The sequence below is a fragment of the Maylandia zebra genome, unplaced genomic scaffold, assembly GCF_041146795.1.
Source record: "Maylandia zebra isolate NMK-2024a unplaced genomic scaffold, Mzebra_GT3a scaffold03, whole genome shotgun sequence".
NCBI classification, from domain to species: domain Eukaryota; kingdom Metazoa; phylum Chordata; class Actinopteri; order Cichliformes; family Cichlidae; genus Maylandia; species Maylandia zebra.
The window spans coordinates 1,913,169-1,930,366 of NW_027490033.1; the positions used below are offsets into that span (position 1 = coordinate 1,913,169).

Below are 17,198 nucleotides of genomic sequence, written 5' to 3' on the forward strand. Positions count from 1 at the left end.
AAGGGAGGATTCAGGGTCACCTGGTCCAGCCCTAACTATATGCTTTAGAAAAAAGGAAAGTTTTAAGCCTAATCTTAAAAGTAGAGATAGTGTCTGTCTCCCGAATCCAAACTGGAAGCTGGTTCCACAGAAGAGGGGCCTGAAAACTGAAGGCTCTCCCTCCCATTCTACTTTTAAATACTCTAGGAACAACAAGTAGGCCTGCAGAGCGAGAGCGAAGTGCTCTAATAGGGTGATATGGTACTACAAGGTCATTAAGATAAGATGGGGCCTGATTATTTAAGACCTTGTATGTGAGGAGCAGGATTTTGAATTCAATTCTGGATTTAACAGGAAGCCAATGAAGGGAAGCCAAAACAGGAGAAATATGCTCTCTCTTTCTAGTCCCTGTCAGGACTCTTGCTGCAGCATTTTGGATTAGCTGAAGGCTTTTCAGTGAGTTTTTTGGACATCCTGATAATAATGAATTACAGTAGTCCAGCCTGGAAGTAATAAATGCATGAACTAGTTTTTCAGCGTCACTCTGAGACAGGATATTTCTAATTTTAGAGATGTTGCGCAAATGGAAGAAAGCAGTCTTACATATTTGTTTAATATGTGCGTTGAAGGACATGTCCTGGTCAAAAATGACTCCAAGGTTCCTCACCGCGTTACTGGAGGCCAAGGTAATGCCATCCAGAGTAAGAATCTGATTAGATATCATATTTCTAAGATTTTCAGGGCCGAGTACAATAACCTCAGTTTTATCTGAATTAAGAAGCAGAAAGTTAGCGGCCATCCAGGTCTTTATGTCTTTAAGACATTCCTGCAGTTTAACTAATTGGTGTGTGTTATCTGGCTTCATGGACAGATAGAGCTGGGTGTCATCTGCATAGCAGTGAAAATGTATGCTATGTCTTCTAATGATACTGCCTAAGGGAAGCATGTATAATGTAAACAGAATTGGTCCTAGCACTGAACCCTGTGGAACTCCATAATTAACCTCAGTGTGTGAAGAGGACTCTCCATTTACATGCACGAATTGGAGTCTATTAGATAGATATGATACAAACCACTGCAGCGCAGTACTTGTAATACCTACAGCATGTTCTAATCGCTCTAATAGGATATTATGATCAACAGTATCGAACGCTGCACTGAGGTCTAGCAGGACAAGCACAGAGATGAGTCCACTGTCAGAGGCCATAAGAAGATCATTTGTAACCTTCACTAAAGCTGTTTCTGTGCTGTGCTGAGCTCTGAAACCTGACTGAAACTCTTCAAATAAACCATTCCTCTGCAGATGATCTGTTAGCTGTTTGACAACTACTCTTTCAAGGATTTTTGATATGAAAGGAAGGTTGGAGATTGGCCTATAATTAGCTAAGACTGCTGGGTCTAGAGATGGCTTTTTGAGTAAAGGTTTAACTACAGCCAGCTTGAAGGCCTGTGGTACATAGCCGATTATTAGAGATAGGTTGATCATATTTAAGATCGAAGAATTAATTAATGGCAGGACTTCTTTGAGCAGTTTTGTAGGAATGGGGTCTAAAAGACACGTTGATGGTTTGGAGGAAGTAATTATTGAAGTTAACTCAGAAAGATCAATTGGAGAAAAAGAGTCTAACTTAATATCAATGGTACTAAGAGTAGCTGTAGATAATATTACATCTGTGGGATGATTATTGGTAATTTTTTCTCTAATGATAAAAATTTTATTTGTGAAGAAGTTCATGAAGTCATTACTAGTTAACGTTAAAGGGATGGTTGGCTCAAAAGAGCTCTGACTTTTTGTCAGCCTGGCTACAGTGCTGAAGAGAAACCTAGGGTTGTTCTTATTTTCTTCAATCAGTGATGAATAGTAAGATGTTCTGGCTTTGCGGAGGGCTTTCTTATAAAGCAGCAAACTATTTCTCCAGGCTAAATGATGATCCTCTAGATTTGTGACACGCCATTTCCTCTCCAGATTACGAGTCATCTGCTTTAGGGTACGTGTTTCAGAATTATACCACGGAGTCAGGTACTTCTGATTTGAGGCCTTAGTTTTCACAGGAGCTACAGTATCCAGAGTCGTACGTAGTGAGGAGGTGAAATTATTAACAAGATAATCGACCTCTGTTGGGGTAGCGTTCAGATAGCTGCTTTGCTCTGTGTTGGTACAGGGCATTGGAGATGATAACAGTGGGTGGATTATATTCTTAAACTTAGTTACAGTGCTTTCAGAAAGACATCTACTTTGATAAAGTCTACTCTTCACCGCTGTGTAATCAATTATTGTAAAAGTAAATGTTATCAGGAAATGATCAGACAGGAGAGGGTTTTCAGGAAACACTGTTAAATGTTCAGGTTCGATGCCATATGTTAAAACAAGATCTAGAGTGTGATTAAAGTGGTGGGTGGGTTCTTTTACATTTTGAGAGAAACCAATTGAGTCTAATAACAGATTAAATGCCATGTTGAGGCTGTCATTTTTAGCATCTACATGGATGTTAAAATCACCCACAATAATTATTTTATCTGAGCTCAGAACTAAATCAGATAAAAACTCTGAGAAATCAGACAGAAACTCTGTGTAAGGCCCAGGTGGACGATAGATGATAACAAGTAAGACTGGTTTCTGAGTTTCACAGCTGGGGTGGACAATGTTAAGCATCAGGCTTTCAAATGAATTAAAAGTCTGTCTTGGTCTTTCATTAATTAATAGGCTGGTGTGAAAAATTGCTGCCACACCGCCCCCTCGGCCTGTGCTTCGAGATTTCTGGTAGTTAGAATGGCTCGGGGGTGTTGATTCATTTAAACTAACATAATCATCCTGCTGCAACCAGGTTTCTGTAAGGCAGAGTAAATCAATTTGTTGATCAATTATTAAGTCATGTACTAACAGAGACTTGGAGGAGAGAGACCTAATATTTAATAATCCACATTTCACTGTTTTACTCTTTGGTTCAGATGTGGATACTGTATTGTTCTTTCTTTGTGATTGTTTATGTTTAAGTTGTTTGTTGCTGGTTTTTGGTTTGTTTTTTGTCTTTTTGGAAGCTGACACAGTCTCTATGGAGATGGGTTTTTGGGGGGGTAGCAGGAGGAGAGAAGCTGCAGAGAAGCGTGTAAGACTGCAACTCTGCTTCCTGGTCCCAACTCTGGATAGTCATATTTTGGGGGGTTTAATAAATTTGTCCATATTTCTAGAAATGAGAGCTGCTCCATCCAAAGTGGGATGGATGCCGTCTCTCCTAACAAGACCAGGTTTCCTCCAGAAGGTTTGCCAATTATCTATGAAGCCCACATCGTTTCTGGGACACCACTCAGACAGCCAGCAATTTAAGGAGAACATGCGGCTAAACATGTCACTCCTGGTCTGATTGGGGAGGGGACCAGAGAAAACTGTCCTACTAGGAGGGATCAAACTCTGGACCTTTGTTGTGGATCAGTGAAGGATGCTTAGAAATCCCTCCTGCTGCCTGAGCTTGAACATCATCAGCACTTTAACACTGAGCAGATGGACGTGGAAAAGGCCTTCTGTCTTTATCTGACTCAACTGTTTCCTTATGTGGGCTGAAGGAAACACAGTTGTAGACTGTATTTATATGAAACATGTATATTTAATGCATTTAATGTATTTGAACCATATTTAATGCATATTACAGGATGTAACAGCTGCATATGTGTCAACAATAATGGCTTTGATTTTGCCCCCTATGAACATTTCTGTAGCTCCGCCCCTGCAGCAAACGTGTGTGAGAGCAGCCACGGCCCGCTCCTCCATGGTTTCATTCACACTCATCTCATACTGAACACACACACTTTGTAGGAATCATCAGTACTTTGACTGTTTCTCAGGTTAGCTTCAGGTTAGCCATTTAGCATTTCTCCAGTCTGAGTCACAGAGCGTCACATGACGTGACAGAAGCTGATTGGTCAGCTGCAGTGATGGTGGTGGAGCAGCATTAATGATGATGCTGTAGAACAACAGGAACACGGGGATATCAGACTGTTAGTGGGTTTAGTCATTCCTGCTGCACTTTGTCCTTCTTATTGAAGTGACCTGCTGAGAGCTCACACTGTTCTCTGTAGAAATGATGTCAGTCTGACTCGTCACATGTTTGGAGGCGTGTTTGATGTTTGCTCTTCTGGAAACTCTCAGAATCAAATATGGAAGATGCAAAGGAGACACGCTTCAGTCTGTATGGACCCGTTTCTACATGTTTGTACATCAGCTTATCAAATCCTGTCTGCTGTCTTCATTTATTACTCTTCACCTGCTTCACTGTCACTGTGTGGGCGGAGCTGCCTGAGCCCCGCTGTTAGGTTTTGTATTGTTGATTGTCATTTATGCTTAGAAATATTTAACCATATATGCTTAGAGGTGTATAATCAATTGTGTACTGATAGGATGTGTGATCTTTAGCAGGCTGCAAAGGCTTGGTGTGTATTCCACACTGGAATGCACGCCTACATCCTGGGAGCATGGGAAGAGGTCGTACCTTGTTTTATTGTTTTATGGCAGGATAAACGTATCTATATCTGTTTTATGCTAAGTGCCTTTTGTTTAGATGAACTGTTGGACTTCCAGACCAGCAGGTTTAGGGAAGTCATTTATGGGGTCACACTCTGACCCCCCCCACACACACACACAAACAGTATTCTTTGTTCACATGTATACCTATGTAGACGTCATATGTTAATGACCCTATGCATATTCATGTAACCACAATAAAAGGAGTGCAATGGGGAACGACACTTGGCTCCAGGCAGGTCTCCCTCATGCATAACTTTCTGCTTCTCATTTCAGATAAAACTGAGGTTATTGTACTCGGCCCTGAAAAGCTTAGAAATATGGTATCTAAGCAGATTCTTACTCTGGATGGCATTACCTTGGCCTCCAGTAACGCTGTGAGGAACCTTGGAGTCATTTTTGACCAGGACATGTCCTTCAATGCACATATTAAACAAACATGTAAGACTGCGTTCTTCCATTTGCGCAACATCTCTAAAGTTAGAAATATCCTGTCTCAGAGTGACGCTGAAGAACTAGTTCATGCATTTATTACGTCCAGGCTGGACTACTGTAATTCATTATTATCAGGATGTCCAAAAAACTCCCTGAAAAGCCTTCAGCTGATCCAAAATGCTGCAGCAAGAGTCCTGACAGGGACTAGAAAGAGAGAGCAGATTTCTCCTGTTTTGGCTTCCCTTCATTGGCTTCCTGTTAAATCCAGAATTGAATTCAAAATCCTGCTCCTCACATACAAGGTCTTAAATAATCAGGCCCCATCTTATCTTAATGACCTTGTAGTACCATATCACCCTATTAGAGCACTTCGCTCTCGCTCTGCAGGCCTACTTGTTGTTCCTAGAGTATTTAAAAGTAGAATGGGAGGCAGAGCCTTCAGTTTTCAGGCCCCTCTTCTGTGGAACCAGCTTCCAGTTTGGATTCAGGAGACAGACACTATCTCTACTTTTAAGATTAGGCTTCAAACTTTCCTTTTTGCTAAAGCATATAGTTAGGGCTGGACCAGGTGACCCTGGATCCTCCCTTAGTTATGCTGCAATAGACGTAGGCTGCCGGGGATTCCCATGATGCATTGAGTTTGTCCTTTCCAGTCACCTTTCTCATTCACTATGTGTTAACAGACCTCTCTGCATTGAATCATATCTGTTATTAGCCTCTGTCTCTCTTCCACAGCATGTCTTTATCCTGTCTTCCTTCTCTCACCCCAACCAGCAGATGGCCCTGCCCCTCCCTGAGCTTGGTTCTGCTGGAGGTTTCTTCCTGTAAAAAGGGAGTTTTTCCTTCCCACTGTCGCCAAAGTGCTTGCTCATAGGGGGTCATATGATTGTTGGGTTTTTCTCTGTATCTATGAAGCGCCTTGAGGCGACTTTTGTTGTGATTTGGCGCTATATAAATAAAATTGAATTGAATTGAATGAGTAACAAGAAGAACTTTGCCTACTTCGTGTCTTGCTTGCTGTGTAATTATATTGTCTTCAACGTTCCAGCGAATAGGTTCAAGCTACAAACCTATCACCCACCCACACAGAAACATTTCCTCTCTGGAGCTTAACTTCTGCTTCATCTCCGCCTCTTTTCTTCATCCTCCGCCTCTCTTTTCTCTTCTTCGGTGTTCTGCAGCCACAGAGCCTCACAGCCGTTAGCACGCCCATACCTGAGCAGCTAGCATTACCCAGCATGCCGTGCAGCAGTGTCAGTTTGTAAATGTGCAAGAATTCCTGCTCCAAACTGTTTCACAGAGTGCTGTGTGCCGTGACCTTTGACCTGCTAAAGACAGTCAGCTGTGGATTATTCATTGTTGTGTCTGATACTTAGAACTGTGAGGAAGAAGCTACACAGTTAATCAGGGTCCCCTCTCTCTGAATCAGGAAAGGTGGGCAGGCCGCGTGTGGGCCGCGGGCCATACGTTGAGTATCACTGTTTGAAATGTGAACATTGTTCTGCTGCAGTCAATGGACTAAACCAGAGAAGAAGAAAACAGACTTTACCATGAAGATCCTCAGTGTGGATCAGTATAATATCAGCCTGATGTCTGCAGTTTAGTGTCAGCACAACTTTCACATCATATTCATCTCAGCACAACTAAAACATGCTGACTGACCTCAGAGTTTCAAATCGACATCGTGGATTCTCCAGGAAACCACACAGATGCTTCACTCCTGGATCCTTCAGGTTGCTGTAGGTTCCACTCAGGTCCACCTCTGTGGGATACGAGGGGTTGGACTTCAGCGCTGCTGCCAGATAATCAAGGCCAATATCTGACAAATCACAGCTCTTCAATCTGTATAAAGAATGAAAGATGTAAGTTTATTAGACAAAGTGCTTGAAATCATTCAGTGTTTCATCATCTGTTCAGAGCTGAAGAAGGTTCAGAATGTAGAAGTTTAGAAAATGGAAACTCCAAACAGCTGAAGCCAACAGGAAGCAGCTTCAAACAAACACAACAAGAGAAAAAACTCTGAATGTTTCACATTAAAGTCACACATTTCTAACAAGAGTGTTTTAAAGACAGAGTCACTGATGATCATCTTCTGCCCAGTAAAACTTTGGTTTTCCTCATGTGAGTGTTAATGATGCACAAAGACTGTGAGTGCAAAGAGGGAGCGAGGAGGATGACAGAGAGATGGTACAGGAGCATCAAGAACCCGGCGAGGAAATGAGCAGAAGGACTTTGGAGCCTGTTGGATTGAAGCTTTCACAGAGACGTGTTTGACTGGACACCACCAGGACAGACTTTTAATCCCAGGATTTGGATGAGCTTTCTGTCTTTATGGTCACAAATGATGCTGTAACTCTGTGACTGCCCTGGAACTGTCAGCAGTATGGTTACGTCCTTTTGACCTGAGTTTCCACAGCTCTTATAACAGCAGTGTACATTCAGACTGAGACACGCTTCAGTCTGTATGGACCTGTTTCTGTAGCTGCCACCATCATTCTACATGTTTGTACATCAGCTTATCAAATCCTGTCTGCTGTCTTCATTTATTACTCTTCACCTGCTTCACTGTCACTGTGTGGGCGGAGCTGCCTGAGCCCCGCCCACACAGTGACAGCTCCTCTCTAGAGCTTAACTTCTGCTTCATCTCCGCCTCTTTTCTTCATCCTCCACCTCTCTTTTCTCTTCTTCAGTGTTCTGCAGCCACAGAGTCTCACAGCCGTTACCACACCCATACCTGAGCAGCTAGCATTACCCAGCATGCCGTGCAGCAGTGTCAGTTTGTAAATGTGCAAGAATTCCTGCTCCAAACTGTTTCACAGAGTGCTGAGTGCCGTGACCTTTGACCTGCTAAAGACAGTCAGCTGTGGATTATTCATTGTTGTGTCTGATACTTAGAACTGTGAGGAAGAAGCTACACAGTTAATCAGGGTCCCCTCTCTCTGAATCAGGAAAGGTGGGCAGGCCGCGTGTGGGCCGCGGGCCATACGTTGAGCATCACTGTTTAAAATGTGAACATTGTTCTGCTGCAGTCAATGGACTAAACCAGAGAAGAAGAAAACAGACTTTACCATGAAGATCCTCAGTGTGGATCAGTATAATATCAGCCTGATGTCTGCAGTTTAGTGTCAGCACAACTTTCACATCATATTCATCTCAGCACAACTAAAACATGCTGACTGACCTCAGAGTTTCAAATCGACATCGTGGATTCTCCAGGAAACCACACAGATGCTTGACTCCTGGATCCTTCAGGTTGCTGTAGGTTCCACTCAGGTCCACCTCTGTGGGATACGAGGGGTTGGACTTCAGCGCTGCTGCCAGATAATCAAGGCCAATATCTGACAAATCACAGCTCTTCAATCTGTATAAAGAATGAAAGATGTAAGTTTATTAGACAAAGTGCTTGAAATCATTCAGTGTTTCATCATCTGTTCAGAGCTGAAGAAGGTTCAGAATGTAGAAGTTTAGAAAATGGAAACTCCAAACAGCTGAAGCCAACAGGAAGCAGCTTCAAACAAACACAACAAGAGAAAAAACTCTGAATGTTTCACATTAAAGTCGTACATTTCTCATAAAAACAGGACAAAGACTTGAAAAAGTCATGTTTTTCCTTCCAGGAACCACATGGCTTCACTTTTAAAGGTGAAGTGTGACAGAAATGGACATATTTGAAGTCCAACACCTTTTTCCAGTCACATTATTAAAGCAGACAAACTACAAGCTCATTTTCATTCCAACAAGTCATCTTCTGACCTGGACTAACAACACTGGTCTCTATGTGCAGCTGGCTGTGAGACCAGTGCTCAGGGAGCGTCTACAAAGTGCAACACTGAAAGAACATCACACACTCATTTGCTTCCAGCACTTTCACACAATCATCTACTGTCATTATTCATGTTTGCAGTTCATGCTGTAACTCTGTGAATGTCCTGGAACTGTCAGCAGTGTGGTTACGTCCTTTTGACCTGAGTTTCCACAGCTCTTATAACAGCAGTGTACATTCACCTGCAGGCACACGCTGCCTCTGCTTCAGCTCTGTTTATGAAGCACAAACTGCAGGAACCAAACTCAGACTGGCTCATTTCAATCATGTCTGCTTACAAAGACACTTTGAAACTCTTATCAGTATGTTTCAATTTCAATTCAATTCAATTCAATTTTATTTATATAGCGCCAAATCACAACAAAAGTCGCCTCAAGGCGCTTCATAGATACAGAGAAAAACCCAACAATCATATGACCCCCTATGAGCAAGCACTTTGGCGACAGTGGGAAGGAAAAACTCCCTTTTAACAGGAAGAAACCTCCGGCAGAACCAGGCTCAGGGAGGGGCGGCCATCTGCTGCGACCGGTTGGGGTGAGAGAAGGAAGACAGGATAAAGACATGCTGTGGAAGAGAGACAGAGGTTAATAACAGATATGATTCAATGCAGAGAGGTCTATTAATACATAGTGAGTGAGAAAGGTGACTGGAAAGGAAAAACTCAATGCATCATGGGAATCCCCCGGCAGCCTACATCTATTGCAGCATAACAAAGGGAGGATTCAGGGTCACCTGGTCCAGCCCTAACTATATGCTTTAGAAAAAAGGAAAGTTTTAAGCCTAATCTTAAAAGTAGAGATAGTGTCTGTCTCCCGAATCCAAACTGGAAGCTGGTTCCACAGAAGAGGGGCCTGAAAACTGAAGGCTCTCCCTCCCATTCTACTTTTAAATACTCTAGGAACAACAAGTAGGCCTGCAGAGCGAGAGCGAAGTGCTCTAATAGGGTGATATGGTACTACAAGGTCATTAAGATAAGATGGGGCCTGATTATTTAAGACCTTGTATGTGAGGAGCAGGATTTTGAATTCAATTCTGGATTTAACAGGAAGCCAATGAAGGGAAGCCAAAACAGGAGAAATATGCTCTCTCTTTCTAGTCCCTGTCAGGACTCTTGCTGCAGCATTTTGGATTAGCTGAAGGCTTTTCAGTGAGTTTTTTGGACATCCTGATAATAATGAATTACAGTAGTCCAGCCTGGAAGTAATAAATGCATGAACTAGTTTTTCAGCGTCACTCTGAGACAGGATATTTCTAATTTTAGAGATGTTGCGCAAATGGAAGAAAGCAGTCTTACATATTTGTTTAATATGTGCGTTGAAGGACATGTCCTGGTCAAAAATGACTCCAAGGTTCCTCACCGCGTTACTGGAGGCCAAGGTAATGCCATCCAGAGTAAGAATCTGATTAGATATCATATTTCTAAGATTTTCAGGGCCGAGTACAATAACCTCAGTTTTATCTGAATTAAGAAGCAGAAAGTTAGCGGCCATCCAGGTCTTTATGTCTTTAAGACATTCCTGCAGTTTAACTAATTGGTGTGTGTTATCTGGCTTCATGGACAGATAGAGCTGGGTGTCATCTGCATAGCAGTGAAAATGTATGCTATGTCTTCTAATGATACTGCCTAAGGGAAGCATGTATAATGTAAACAGAATTGGTCCTAGCACTGAACCCTGTGGAACTCCATAATTAACCTCAGTGTGTGAAGAGGACTCTCCATTTACATGCACGAATTGGAGTCTATTAGATAGATATGATACAAACCACTGCAGCGCAGTACTTGTAATACCTACAGCATGTTCTAATCGCTCTAATAGGATATTATGATCAACAGTATCGAACGCTGCACTGAGGTCTAGCAGGACAAGCACAGAGATGAGTCCACTGTCAGAGGCCATAAGAAGATCATTTGTAACCTTCACTAAAGCGGTTTCTGTGCTGTGCTGAGCTCTGAAACCTGACTGAAACTCTTCAAATAAACCATTCCTCTGCAGATGATCTGTTAGCTGTTTGACAACTACTCTTTCAAGGATTTTTGATATGAAAGGAAGGTTGGAGATTGGCCTATAATTAGCTAAGACTGCTGGGTCTAGAGATGGCTTTTTGAGTAAAGGTTTAACTACAGCCAGCTTGAAGGCCTGTGGTACATAGCCGATTATTAGAGATAGGTTGATCATATTTAAGATCGAAGAATTAATTAATGGCAGGACTTCTTTGAGCAGTTTTGTAGGAATGGGGTCTAAAAGACACGTTGATGGTTTGGAGGAAGTAATTATTGAAGTTAACTCAGAAAGATCAATTGGAGAAAAAGAGTCTAACTTAATATCAATGGTACTAAGAGTAGCTGTAGATAATATTACATCTGTGGGATGATTATTGGTAATTTTTTCTCTAATGATAAAAATTTTATTTGTGAAGAAGTTCATGAAGTCATTACTAGTTAACGTTAAAGGGATGGTTGGCTCAAAAGAGCTCTGACTTTTTGTCAGCCTGGCTACAGTGCTGAAGAGAAACCTAGGGTTGTTCTTATTTTCTTCAATCAGTGATGAATAGTAAGATGTTCTGGCTTTGCGGAGGGCTTTCTTATAAAGCAGCAAACTATTTCTCCAGGCTAAATGATGATCCTCTAGATTTGTGACACGCCATTTCCTCTCCAGATTACGAGTCATCTGCTTTAGGGTACGTGTTTCAGAATTATACCACGGAGTCAGGTACTTCTGATTTGAGGCCTTAGTTTTCACAGGAGCTACAGTATCCAGAGTCGTACGTAGTGAGGAGGTGAAATTATTAACAAGATAATCGACCTCTGTTGGGGTAGCGTTCAGATAGCTGCTTTGCTCTGTGTTGGTACAGGGCATTGGAGATGATAACAGTGGGTGGATTATATTCTTAAACTTAGTTACAGTGCTTTCAGAAAGACATCTACTTTGATAAAGTCTACTCTTCACCGCTGTGTAATCAATTATTGTAAAAGTAAATGTTATCAGGAAATGATCAGACAGGAGAGGGTTTTCAGGAAACACTGTTAAATGTTCAGGTTCGATGCCATATGTTAAAACAAGATCTAGAGTGTGATTAAAGTGGTGGGTGGGTTCTTTTACATTTTGAGAGAAACCAATTGAGTCTAATAACAGATTAAATGCCATGTTGAGGCTGTCATTTTTAGCATCTACATGGATGTTAAAATCACCCACAATAATTATTTTATCTGAGCTCAGAACTAAATCAGATAAAAACTCTGAGAAATCAGACAGAAACTCTGTGTAAGGCCCAGGTGGACGATAGATGATAACAAGTAAGACTGGTTTCTGAGTTTCACAGCTGGGGTGGACAATGTTAAGCATCAGGCTTTCAAATGAATTAAAAGTCTGTCTTGGTCTTTCATTAATTAATAGGCTGGTGTGAAAAATTGCTGCCACACCGCCCCCTCGGCCTGTGCTTCGAGATTTCTGGTAGTTAGAATGGCTCGGGGGTGTTGATTCATTTAAACTAACATAATCATCCTGCTGCAACCAGGTTTCTGTAAGGCAGAGTAAATCAATTTGTTGATCAATTATTAAGTCATGTACTAACAGAGACTTGGAGGAGAGAGACCTAATATTTAATAATCCACATTTCACTGTTTTACTCTTTGGTTCAGATGTGGATACTGTATTGTTCTTTCTTTGTGATTGTTTATGTTTAAGTTGTTTGTTGCTGGTTTTTGGTTTGTTTTTTGTCTTTTTGGAAGCTGACACAGTCTCTATGGAGATGGGTTTTTGGGGGGGTAGCAGGAGGAGAGAAGCTGCAGAGAAGCGTGTAAGACTGCAACTCTGCTTCCTGGTCCCAACTCTGGATAGTCATATTTTGGGGGGTTTAATAAATTTGTCCATATTTCTAGAAATGAGAGCTGCTCCATCCAAAGTGGGATGGATGCCGTCTCTCCTAACAAGACCAGGTTTCCTCCAGAAGGTTTGCCAATTATCTATGAAGCCCACATCGTTTCTGGGACACCACTCAGACAGCCAGCAATTTAAGGAGAACATGCGGCTAAACATGTCACTCCTGGTCTGATTGGGGAGGGGACCAGAGAAAACTGTCCTACTAGGAGGGATCAAACTCTGGACCTTTGTTGTGGATCAGTGAAGGATGCTTAGAAATCCCTCCTGCTGCCTGAGCTTGAACATCATCAGCACTTTAACACTGAGCAGATGGACGTGGAAAAGGCCTTCTGTCTTTATCTGACTCAACTGTTTCCTTATGTGGGCTGAAGGAAACACAGTTGTAGACTGTATTTATATGAAACATGTATATTTAATGCATTTAATGTATTTGAACCATATTTAATGCATATTACAGGATGTAACAGCTGCATATGTGTCAACAATAATGGCTTTGATTTTGCCCCCTATGAACATTTCTGTAGCTCCGCCCCTGCAGCAAACGTGTGTGAGAGCAGCCACGGCCCGCTCCTCCATGGTTTCATTCACACTCATCTCATACTGAACACACACACTTTGTAGGAATCATCAGTACTTTGACTGTTTCTCAGGTTAGCTTCAGGTTAGCCATTTAGCATTTCTCCAGTCTGAGTCACAGAGCGTCACATGACGTGACAGAAGCTGATTGGTCAGCTGCAGTGATGGTGGTGGAGCAGCATTAATGATGATGCTGTAGAACAACAGGAACACGGGGATATCAGACTGTTAGTGGGTTTAGTCATTCCTGCTGCACTTTGTCCTTCTTATTGAAGTGAGCTGCTGAGAGCTCACACTGTTCTCTGTAGAAATGATGTCAGTCTGACTCGTCACATGTTTGGAGGCGTGTTTGATGTTTGCTCTTCTGGAAACTCTCAGTATCAAATATGGAAGATGCAAAGGAGACACGCTTCAGTCTGTATGGACCCGTTTCTACATGTTTGTACATCAGCTTATCAAATCCTGTCTGCTGTCTTCATTTATTACTCTTCACCTGCTTCACTGTCACTGTGTGGGCGGAGCTGCCTGAGCCCCGCTGTTAGGTTTTGTATTGTTGATTGTCATTTATGCTTAGAAATATTTAACCATATATGCTTAGAGGTGTATAATCAATTGTGTACTGATAGGATGTGTGATCTTTAGCAGGCTGCAAAGGCTTGGTGTGTATTCCACACTGGAATGCACGCCTACATCCTGGGAGCATGGGAAGAGGTCGTACCTTGTTTTATTGTTTTATGGCAGGATAAACGTATCTATATCTGTTTTATGCTAAGTGCCTTTTGTTTAGATGAACTGTTGGACTTCCAGACCAGCAGGTTTAGGGAAGTCATTTATGGGGTCACACTCTGACCCCCCCCCCCACACACACACACACACACAAACAGTATTCTTTGTTCACATGTATACCTATGTAGACGTCATATGTTAATGACCCTATGCATATTCATGTAACCACAATAAAAGGAGTGCAATGGGGAACGACACTTGGCTCCAGGCAGGTCTCCCTCATGCATAACTTTCTGCTTCTCATTTCAGATAAAACTGAGGTTATTGTACTCGGCCCTGAAAAGCTTAGAAATATGGTATCTAAGCAGATTCTTACTCTGGATGGCATTACCTTGGCCTCCAGTAACGCTGTGAGGAACCTTGGAGTCATTTTTGACCAGGACATGTCCTTCAATGCACATATTAAACAAACATGTAAGACTGCGTTCTTCCATTTGCGCAACATCTCTAAAGTTAGAAATATCCTGTCTCAGAGTGACGCTGAAGAACTAGTTCATGCATTTATTACGTCCAGGCTGGACTACTGTAATTCATTATTATCAGGAAGTCCAAAAAACTCCCTGAAAAGCCTTCAGCTGATCCAAAATGCTGCAGCAAGAGTCCTGACAGGGACTAGAAAGAGAGAGCAGATTTCTCCTGTTTTGGCTTCCCTTCATTGGCTTCCTGTTAAATCCAGAATTGAATTCAAAATCCTGCTCCTCACATACAAGGTCTTAAATAATCAGGCCCCATCTTATCTTAATGACCTTGTAGTACCATATCACCCTATTAGAGCACTTCGCTCTCGCTCTGCAAGCCTACTTGTTGTTCCTAGAGTATTTAAAAGTAGAATGGGAGGCAGAGCCTTCAGTTTTCAGGCCCCTCTTCTGTGGAACCAGCTTCCAGTTTGGATTCGGGAGACAGACACTATCTCTACTTTCAAGATTAGGCTTCAAACTTTCCTTTTTGCTAAAGCATATAGTTAGGGCTGGACCAGGTGACCCTGGATCCTCCCTTAGTTATGCTGCAATAGATGTAGGCTGCCGGGGGATTCCCATGATGCATTGAGTTTGTCCTTTCCAGTCACCTTTCTCATTCACTATGTGTTAACAGACCTCTCTGCATTGAATCATATCTGTTATTAGCCTCTGTCTCTCTTCCACAGCATGTCTTTATCCTGTCTTCCTTCTCTCACCCCAACCAGCAGATGGCCCCGCCCCTCCCTGAGCTTGGTTCTGCTGGAGGTTTCTTCCTGTAAAAAGGGAGTTTTTCCTTCCCACTGTCGCCAAAGTGCTTGCTCATAGGGGGTCATATGATTGTTGGGTTTTTCTCTGTATCTATGAAGCGCCTTGAGGCGACTTTTGTTGTGATTTGGCGCTATATAAATAAAATTGAATTGAATTGAATGAGTAACAAGAAGAACTTTGCCTACTTCGTGTCTTGCTTGCTGTGTAATTATATTGTCTTCAACGTTCCAGCGAATAGGTTCAAGCTACAAACCTATCACCCACCCACACAGAAACATTTCCTCTCTGGAGCTTAACTTCTGCTTCATCTCCGCCTCTTTTCTTCATCCTCCGCCTCTCTTTTCTCTTCTTCGGTGTTCTGCAGCCACAGAGTCTCACAGCCGTTAGCACGCCCATACCTGAGCAGCTAGCATTACCCAGCATGCCGTGCAGCAGTGTCAGTTTGTAAATGTGCAAGAATTCCTGCTCCAAACTGTTACACAGAGTGCTGTGTGCTGTGACCTTTGACCTGCTAAAGACAGTCAGCTGTGGATTATTCATTGTTGTGTCTGATACTTAGAACTGTGAGGAAGAAGCTACACAGTTAATCAGGGTCCCCTCTCTCTGAATCAGGAAAGGTGGGCAGGCCGCGTGTGGGCCGCGGGCCATACGTTGAGTATCACTGTTTGAAATGTGAACATTGTTCTGCTGCAGTCAATGGACTAAACCAGAGAAGAAGAAAACAGACTTTACCATGAAGATCCTCAGTGTGGATCAGTATAATATCAGCCTGATGTCTGCAGTTTAGTGTCAGCACAACTTTCACATCATATTCATCTCAGCACAACTAAAACATGCTGACTGACCTCAGAGTTTCAAGTTTACATCCTGGACTCTCCAGGAAACCACACAGATGCTTCACTCCTGAATCCTTCAGGTTGCTGTAGGTTCCACTCAGGTCCACCTCTGTGGGATACGAGGGGTTGGACTTCAGCGCTGCTGCCAGATAATCAAGGCCAATATCTGACAAATCACAGCTCTTCAATCTGTATAAAGAATGAAAGATGTAAGTTTATTAGACAAAGTGCTTGAAATCATTCAGTGTTTCATCATCTGTTCAGAGCTGAAGAAGGTTCAGAATGTAGAAGTTTAGAAAATGGAAACTCCAAACAGCTGAAGCCAACAGGAAGCAGCTTCAAACAAACACAACAAGAGAAAAAACTCTGAATGTTTCACATTAAAGTCGTACATTTCTCATAAAAACAGGACAAAGACTTGAAAAAGTCGTGTTTTTCCTTCCAGGAACCACATGGCTTCACTTTTAAAGGTGAAGTGTGACAGAAATGGACATATTTGAAGTCCAACACCTTTTTCCAGTCACATTATTAAAGCAGACAAACTACAAGCTCATTTTCATTCCAACAAGTCATCTTCTGACCTGGACTAACAACACTGGTCTCTATGTGCAGCTGGCTGTGAGACCAGTGCTCAGGGAGCGTCTACAAAGTGCAACACTGAAAGAACATCACACACTCATTTGCTTCCAGCACTTTCACACAAACATCTACTGTCATCATTCATGTTTCTGCTCCTCTGGATTCACACGGAGCCTCTGCTCATGCCGTTGCCATGGTGAATCATAGTATGTGGCTCCATAACTCAGACTGAGCATGCTCAGAGCTGATTGGCCTTACTCTGATCAGCTGATCTAGAAGAGAAAACTCTGCTATATGTACATTATGACATCTACACCTGAATCACAACACTCACACAAATATATCAACTGTGTTTAATATTTTGGCACGTAGATCATTTATGTGCTTCAGCTCTTCTTACATTTTACCACCAACATGTTTCAAAAGGAGCAGCTTTTACTTTGAAGGCCAGCTGTCTGTGTTTCCTGTTTTCATTGTTGGATAATGAAATAAGTCGATGCTTCAGTGCTTTGAATTGTGTTACACAAAGCAAAGTTTTCACGTTGTTCAGGCAGAATCGAG

At 42.3% G+C, this 17,198-nt stretch overlaps 1 protein-coding gene across 1 annotated transcript in view; it reads right to left on the bottom strand.

Moving 5' to 3' along the window:
* Positions 1-17,198, bottom strand: part of LOC112432436 (protein NLRC3) — a 3,307,575-nt gene that overhangs the window by 1,839,302 nt on the left and 1,451,075 nt on the right. Inside the window, exons 32-34 of the mRNA XM_076881152.1 lie at positions 16,068-16,247; positions 8,112-8,291; positions 6,593-6,772 (exon numbers count right to left, since the gene is read on the bottom strand). Of these exons, the coding sequence (XP_076737267.1) occupies positions 6,593-6,772; positions 8,112-8,291; positions 16,068-16,247 (540 nt within the window). The remainder of the gene's footprint in view (positions 1-6,592; positions 6,773-8,111; positions 8,292-16,067; positions 16,248-17,198) is intronic.